The sequence below is a fragment of the Festucalex cinctus genome, chromosome 1, assembly GCF_051991245.1.
Source record: "Festucalex cinctus isolate MCC-2025b chromosome 1, RoL_Fcin_1.0, whole genome shotgun sequence".
Lineage (NCBI taxonomy): Eukaryota > Metazoa > Chordata > Actinopteri > Syngnathiformes > Syngnathidae > Festucalex > Festucalex cinctus.
The window spans coordinates 54,138,263-54,147,265 of record NC_135411.1 but is presented as its reverse complement, the minus strand read 5'-3'; the positions used below and the strand labels follow the sequence as shown (position 1 = coordinate 54,147,265).

The window sequence follows — 9,003 nt, the reverse complement described above, 5'->3', positions numbered from 1 at the left end:
AGTACTTCTAAGAGTAGTTTTACCACACAATATTTTTTTACTTTGACTTGAGTACTCGTGTGGAGAAGAAATGCTACTCTTACTCCGGTATATTGAGCTACACTAGAGTTGCTCCCTGCCGTCCCAGTCATACATTAGTTTTACCGTCTTTCCATGTTAGCGCTCCGCTTGACTGACTGTGTGGGAGCATTTCCGAGGACACGTTGCTTATATACAGTCAAATGAGGCCCTGGTTGAAGACTGCAGGCATGATGAGAAACCGAAAGATGACGTCTTGGTGCTTTCGCTTTAAGAACGGTTGTTAGACTGGGAGGCAGCGCCAAGCGAGTTACACCCCAATATGTGGACGTATCTGCTTGCACTGTTGCTCAAGCTCAAAATGTTTTTTATTTTATTTTATGATTTGGTTATGCCAGCATTTGCACAGAATTTTATGCTTTTGTGTGATGATAGTATTGTTTTTAAAAATAAATCAGACTTCATGTTCAAGCAATTAGTACTTTCAGAGAATACTTTTTTACTTGTACTTGAATGATTTTTTAATGACTTGACTTGAGATATATTATTTTGAAGTGGCGCTAATCTTACATAAGTATAATTTTTTTGCTACTCTACCCCCCCTCTGTTGACTGATTGCCAAATTCATTGACAGATTGATGATTACATTGACGGACAAAAAACACAGTTCCAGCAATGCTTAGTTTGTCAGTTTTTCCCGTCAATCGTCAACAAATTGGGCGTCTGTCGTTAACTGACTGACGGACCTTCTGTCAATATTGACGGAATACCCACCTCTGTATAAGCAGGCGACAACAGAAACAACAGTACTTTTGATTCTGTGTTGAAAGAGTAGTTTTGCGAGTCACTTCCCACTCCTTTTTTTGAGTAGCACATGTTGAGCTTGCTTGATTGCCACTCGTGTAGGCTACATGATGATGTTCTTTTATTTTTATTTTTTGCCATGATTATTTTCTATGTATGGCTTTTGGAACATGACAGATTTGTTTGATCTGTTCCGAAACAAACAAAGCAAATCAATCAATATTTGTTAATGAGGTGCAAATGACCAATTTTGACATGCAAACTGTGATGCAAACCCGTCATAGATTTAATGCCTTTGACGACTTTTTAAGGATCTGCTTGGGTGATAAAAGAAAGAACATTACATACAAAACAAACCCATAACTTTACCTTAAAGTTTGCTAGCTTGCTTGCCCATGCATAATGGAAAAACGCCATAGACAGGCTAACAAACAACCTCTGTGGCAGCGTTATTTAGTTGAGTGAAACTCTACTTTTCCTTTGTCTTCTGAACTGTATTATTCTGTCACCTGTTGGCCGAGTTGCTATGAATTATGATGATGCACACTGAGTTACTCTTTACCTTCTATTCAATTGTTATCACTGCATGATTTTAAAGTACATTATACACTAGGGTGCTATTTTCCAAATGAAATGAAAAACGTGGAATTTTTTTCGGGGTGCTGAAACAATTGATGTCATTTCAATTTATTTTAACGGGTAAAAGCAATTTGAAATATGACTGTTTTGAGTTAAGAGCATGGTCATGGAAAAAAATTCATGTGTACCTTGAGACACCACTTGATTTCACATTAATGTGACCATGACTAACCTATTTTTACATTTGTTACACGTTGCCCTGTAAGGAAGCTTTTGTTTGGGCCACATTATGACCCTGGAATAGACTATTTTCAAAGGCTGAGTAATTTTGCTTTATTCTAGGTTGTTGTTGTTGTTTTGTTTTTTTTCAAAAAAGGCTTGTAAAATTCAACAAAAGATTATTTTTTTTTGACAGAGTACTCCAATTTAAATGTGAAGTGTTCAATTAAAGAAGAAAAGAAGTGTTCAAATCTGCAAATATAGCTACATACAAAACACACCAAAATTAGCAAAAGACAACAAGAGACAAGTGTTGCAAGAAGTGTTATTTAATGGTTTCACATTGAGAACGCGCGCGCACGCAGCCACCCCCCCCTACACACACACACAATGTTGGCGCCGTGGCACAAAACGGCATCCTAGCACAGCGAGCAGTTCCAGGTGGCTCAGACGCAGAAACACGAGGCGGAACACGTAGACGGCGGCTTTCAAGCGCGGTAGACGAAAAACAAAACAAAAAAACTTTCCGAATTAAAAGTGCAGTGATGAAATCATGACCATGCTGGAATGATGGTGGAAATTGAAAAAAATAATAATAATAATAATAATAATAAAAAAATAAACATACACACACACACACACACACACACACACACACAAAAGTAACAAAAATATTGTAGATGAAAAAATTGAGCTTTTGCTAAGCCACACCACCGAAAGCTGACTGGCCAATCACGATGTAGCACAGAGCAGCCCAGCAGAAATTAATGCTACATTGAAGATTGGGTGTTGCTTTTTTTTTTTTTTTTTTTTTTTTTTTTTTTTTTTTAAAGCATATTACTTCAATACAAAAATGTATTTACTTTTAAATTATATAGTTTTATTTACAAATTGTGTTTTAAAAAAATAATTACATTTAATCTATATAAATTGTGTTCAATTAAAGTGAATAAAATGAAATCAAACATTGGCTTTTCTAAAAGGTAACATTTTATTGTTCAACTAAATTATTTAATAGGGTTGATCTCAAATGACATCAAGTTTTCCTCATTAATATACATGAGTGGGACAAAATAACAGAGTAGGACACGCCTACACATTTTGGAAGCGAACGACATGACGTCCCAGGCAATGTTCCCTTTCCGTGCGCCTATGCATTCACACAAATTATTTGAGCGTTCCTTGGACTACGATGAGCAACATCCACGGACTTGTACATGAATGGACTCACAATGCCAGTATTCACCATAGCGAGAAGTGAAGCCACTGGCAGCCATCTTACGTTGCCACCCACTGAGCCCAACAAACTTGAAGATTTTGATTTTCCCACAGCGTTTTCATGTTTTTTTTACTGTCTCTATATGGTGAAACTGCCACCATGTGTGGCATATGGCTTTGGTAAGCCCGTGGCAACATCAGACATGTACATAGCAGTCAAACCAGTATCACACCTGTCCAAAACCAGGAATCATAAGTTACATGATGCATTGTGTTCGTTATCCCCTTTCCCAAAAATCAAACCACTTATATATCAGATTTGTGACATAAATAGAATCAGTACGATTTTGTTACTTGTTTTTAATCACACAGGTTATTTAATTTAAGCATAATTAAGTCATAAAACAATTTGTATGAGTATGGGCCCACATCGTCCACTCAAAAATAATGGAAAACATGTCATTTATTAAAACATGAACATTTCTGAAACGCGCAAAGACTAAGGAGCCTCATTTAAGGGCTCGTAAACTAAGCCCACATTTGGACTCCCTGAATGGAGCTGTTTGCGTGTCGCCTGCAGGCTCCCCAACTGCTATTGAAACTGGAAGGGAAGTGGGAATGGTGTCCAGTTGTATGCGTGGTTCGCGCGGCCGGCCTCACCGTAGCCTTGTGTTGTGTCGTCTATTTATTTTGGAGTTAGAATAATGCCAAAACCCCGTAAACACTACAAACATGATCTATGTGCATAAAACCTGATCTACCTACACAAAACGCGTGATCTACGTACACAAAACGTGTGATCTACACACAAAACGTGATCTACATACACAAAGAAGCATATCTTCAATTACAATGAAATATTTTTTTTTTTTAAATCTTTCAAGTGCAAAAAAATGTTAAGGCGTCCATATGTCATGTGACCAGCAGTTGACCAATCACAGCGTAGTAGTTCTTAAACAAGTTGGCCACACGCTCTCTCAATACGGCGCTGATTCAACAGCGCCCCCTGCTGTAAAGTTTACTGGCTTTGCGCGTGTGGATCATGGGTTTTCGGCACGTAAAACTGCTCGGCAGAATATCACTGCCAAAAGTCACGTGAGTTGTATCCGTAAATGTAGAATTGCTTTTTACCTACGCACAACATTTTTGGTTTTGGCATGATTCTAACTCCATAGGAGCCGCACGACACGACACGACACGACACGACACGACACGACACATGTTCCCCTTGCGTTTTTGTTTTTTTTGGGTCGCATTTTTCTTTCCCAATCCGTTACCACATGTGCTATATAAAGAGTTTCTTTATAGGAAGATAATATAAAAAATACAGACAGTAAATACAGCTCAGGTTAGAATTTTTTTTTTTAATGCGCTTCAAACATTAGCTGTGCGCTGAGGGGGTGAGAGCACTGCACGACTGCGCACGCGCACAGCGTAGAGGGAACACTGGTCCCAGGCATGAATTTTCATGGTTCAATCGACAAACACACTTTGGAACAGCTTAAACGGTGGTTGACATACGGAGACCTCAAAATGGGCGTGAAGAAAGCAGTTTTAGGAGAAAGGTAACTTTTGAATCCTCCTTCTCCAAGGTACTGTCAGTAGTGAACTTGTTTTAGCCACAAAATAAAAACACTTTGTTCCATGTAAAAACGAAAACAAGCCAGAAAAATGTAAAACATGTTTCCACAAGGCAACAGTAACTAAAGGGAGGCCGTGTCTCAGTAAAAGCTCAATTGCATCCTCCATTTTGTTTGGTGTTTCAAAATCCTGTTCCGTAACAGTGTTGTCAACACAAATGTGAGTTCAAGAAACACGCATATTTACACCAGCTTTACAAACCCCCCCCACAAAGAACAAAAACAAAATAAACCATTCTGTGTGAGCTTTTTTTTTTTTTTGGGGGGGGGCAAATGGTGAGAAACTGTAAGGAATCTTTTGGTTCATGACATCTCCATACAACATTTTGTACACTGCCGGCCTTCAAGCTACACTCCATTTTGAGTCCCTTGGATAGCAGTGGGAGTGTGGCGTCCTGTCAAAGATCCTCTCTGGGGCGTGCTCACATGAGGCCATTGGAAGCGCGCTTGGGCCACCTCCACAACCAACGTCCGGCACGTTTGAACTTCAAAATGGTTTGATCCTCTTTTTTTCAGGTTAACTGCCACCTTGCATAATAGAAATGAAATATGACAACTTCAAATAATATACAGAGTCAAAAATGTCCACTGCACGCTTGGTCTGATGTCTAATGCAATGGCTTCTCGCCGATTATTTACGATAACCACCATCATGCACAATAGAATTTGGCAGAACGACTACAAATAATCCAGAAAGTAAAGAAAAGTTCCTGCTACACTCAGTCAAGTGTGGATGCACGATGTACATTTCTAATGTGATCAATCACCAGTTATCAATGATAACTGTCACCTTTCACAATAGAAATAAGCAGAGTGACTAGAAATAATCCACAGATAAAAAAATTACACTGCACGGACATCAGGAAAGGGCACATGCATGTGTCATTTTATTAATACAATTACTCCTCTCGCCATTTATTAATCATAACCGCCATCTCACACTATAGAAATCAACAGAACAACAAATAATAATAAAAAAAAGTCCACCCAACTCTTGGGTGCTCACACAATGACCTATCATTTTATTCATGCAATGCCTTCCCTTGTCAGTTTTCCATCATAACCGCTACCTTGCACAATAGAAATCAACAGAATGACTGCAACTAACCCACTGTCAACAAAAGATCACTCAACAATGAACATTTCCCATCATATTTCATGCTATGGCTTCTATCGGCAGTTATTCAGGATAAATGCCACCTTGAATAATAAATAGAAATCAAGAAAACAACTTCAAATTATCCAACGTCAACAAAGTCCACAGCATGCCAGGCACATGCGTGTGATCAATGAGTGTATCATATGACTAACATGATTGTTCTTATCCCCATGAAAATAATCATCTTGCACAATAGAAATCAAAAGAAAGCTTGGAAGTAACCCACAGTGAAAACGAGTTGATTCATAACTAGGTTGCGCACAAAACGCCGTTTCATAAGATTCATGCCATGACTACTATCGCCAACTATTTCTGATAACTGCCACCTTGCACAATAGAAATCAAAAGAAGCCCTGGAAGTAATCTACAAAGAAGGAAAGTTGCAGTGTTTGGGCACGTCTAGCATGGCCTAGTGTGAGCACGCCCTGATGTCTTTCAACAGATTGATTCAAAACAAAAGTGCAAAAAAAATGTTTCTTTACTGTCTTGATTGGCTGATTTTCTTTTTCCGTTGTCCAACAAAAAGTAGTGATTTGTCACCCCATTTAAAGCTGAAAGGGGAATCCAGGCTTGAAGCTGTACATTCATAACGTGGGCACATTAGGAGTCATGCATGCTCTTTGGTGGCTCTCAGTCTTTTTTTTTTTTTTTTTTTTCCTGCACTGAGGTGTCCATTGAGCCACCAATGGATGCTACAAAGGTGTGTCCCTCCACACTCTGACTCCCCGGCCCACCCGCCCCATTTGGCACCGCTGAGGCATCAAACAGTTAGTGCCTCGTGATTGGCTGTCCTGACAATGGACGGAGGGGAGGGGGTTGTGGGGCGGGGCGAGGCTGGGTGGGGGTTTAGCAAGCGATCTCCTCCAAGGTGGCCTGCAGGGGCACGGCCACGCTGTGGCTGATCGACTCCGAGTGGTTGGCCACCGGATCACAGGAAGTCTAAGAAGAAGCACACACACTTCATTTCATTAAAAAAAGAACCAAGTTTTATTTAGTAAAATAAAACAAAAAATAAAAATAGCCTACATTGTGTTATCAAAAATAGCATTAGCCAAAATGTTTCTTCATTAAAAAAATTATTCTAAGAAAAAATAACCATACTCAACATTTATTTCAAATAATTAAATAAAATCAGTGACCAAAAATGTAACATTATTTAGAAATAAAATAAAATGTGAAAAACAAATAAGAGTTGCTGACAGTGCAGCAGTTCCCGCTCGTTATCGACACCTGTTTACGAACAGCTCTCGAAGCCTCGATATATTAGCCAAAGTGACTAAAAATATTTTTTTTATTTCCGACGCAACTCTCTTTTCAAATGCACATTAAAAATATTACTAGAACTGCTTTTTTCACCTTGGCAATATTGTTAAAATTTGTCCTATTTTGTCTGATGGTGATGCAGTTTATAATGCATGCGTTTGTTACGTCTTGCCTCGACTACGGTAACGTATTACTCTCTGGTCTTCACATTGATGGTATTTTTTTTTTCCACTGTAGGTGGCACAATAGAGTCTTGTATATGATATACAGGTAGTCCTATGGTTACAAACATCCGACTTACGAACATTCGCAGATACGAACAAAGGCTGACTCATAAAAGCTGTATTTTGCATGCAATTTAATATTTAAGTGCGCACCACATCATACATTACGGTACAGTACTGTACTGTAGTTCCCCTCTCTGCCACAACCCTGCTGAGCAGCACCGCGCCAATTTGCACATTTCAACTACCTCTCTGTCCGGCGATGAACGGCACAGGAGCTGGCTAGTGGCTACGGTGCACACACTCTTCATGCACCCAATAAGGGCACCACATTGTGAGTACATTTCAGAGGCTCTCCTGGAGGATTTTCATGAAAAGCAGCCCTCAGTCGTCTTCTTTATCGGCATAGTAGCAAAACGTAGAATATCTCTTCAACTTCGAAATCACTTGAATATGACTCGGCGGTTGCCATCCTGACTCATCAAACGCCTCAATCACATTCATGTGCACTTCATGGACAGTTGGAAAACCATACCTGAGAACGTTTGAGCAAACAATGCTTTCCACTTCAGCAGCCTCACATGAATTGAACTCATTACATACTCCTGCACCATCTATGTACAGTAAGCATATCTATTTTTGTTTTTATTGCATTGTACTATGTTAAAAAATTAATTTAATGTACTGTGAGGAAAAGTGGTTCAGATAATGGATGATGGATGGATGTAATTTAATGTATGTCTTTTAACTCATTTGCTCCCAATAACGTGTAAATACGTTTTTTATTTTAAGTGTCCCAAAGACGTATTTATACGTTTTTTTTGTTTTATGCTAGAGCATACAGAAGGCTTTGATGCAGCCTCTCAACTTTCCTTTCCTTTCCTTTTATTATTTTTTGAACATATAAACAGATGAACAGCAGAGATAAAACAAAAAACAACAACAATCAAAATAGAAGAAAATCCCAATAACATAATCATTCAATTAATCATAACTTACATGTTCAAAAGGGAGTAGGAAGAAGTTAAAAACTTATCTAGTCCTACCCCTTTTACTAAATATATTTAAACTTATTTCATTATTAATACAATTTTAATTTACTAATTATTAAAAATAATAATAAAATAATAAATGATATATATAACCCAAGTTATATATATATATACACAAGTGCGCTTAACATATTCACATTTACCAAAAACATATATACATAAATTTACTAAACATATATACCATAATACCTATCCAGATCACTTACACATACTCACATGTACATTTTTCATATACTGGTCTGACATAGATAATTTTTTTGAACTTTACTTTTAAACATTTTTTTAAACTCCAGCATTGAGTCACAATTTTTCAGAGCAATTTCCAGATGATTCCACAGATCAACACCTTTTACAGATACACACCTTTGCTTAATATTTGTTCTTGTTTGGGGTTTTTTGTACACACTTGTACCCCTTATATCATAAGGACTGTGTCTAATTTCAAATAACTTCTGAGTACTGTGGCAGAGTAAATTGTTATAAACTTTATACATTATTTGTGCTATTTTAAAATCCACCAAGTCATAAAATTTCATTGCATTTAATTTAATAAATAGTGGATGTGTTGGCTCTGTATACTTTGATCCATTAATAATTCTTATAGCTTTCTTTTGCAATTTGAAAACGGTGTTAGTATTTGTTTTATATGCCATTCCCCATAATTCCACACAATAGGTCAAATATGGTAATAATAATGAACTATATAATATATATAATGATTTCATGTTTAAAACATCCTTACTTTTATAGAGTATCCCTATGATTTGTGACATTTTCCTTTTAACAGTTTCTATGTGTGGCTTCCAACATAATTTATCATCGATAAT

The 9,003-nt window shown here is 37.6% G+C and overlaps 1 protein-coding gene across 2 annotated transcripts in view; it reads right to left on the bottom strand.

Moving 5' to 3' along the window:
- Positions 1–4,044: 4,044 nt before the first annotated feature.
- asic2 (acid-sensing (proton-gated) ion channel 2) overlaps positions 4,045–9,003 on the bottom strand; it is a 292,832-nt gene continuing 287,873 nt past the window's right edge. For both annotated transcript variants that reach the window (XM_077494424.1, XM_077494415.1), the window contains one exon: positions 4,045–6,576. In XM_077494424.1, the coding sequence (XP_077350550.1) occupies positions 6,484–6,576 (93 nt within the window). In that variant the 3' untranslated portion in view covers positions 4,045–6,483. The remainder of the gene's footprint in view (positions 6,577–9,003) is intronic.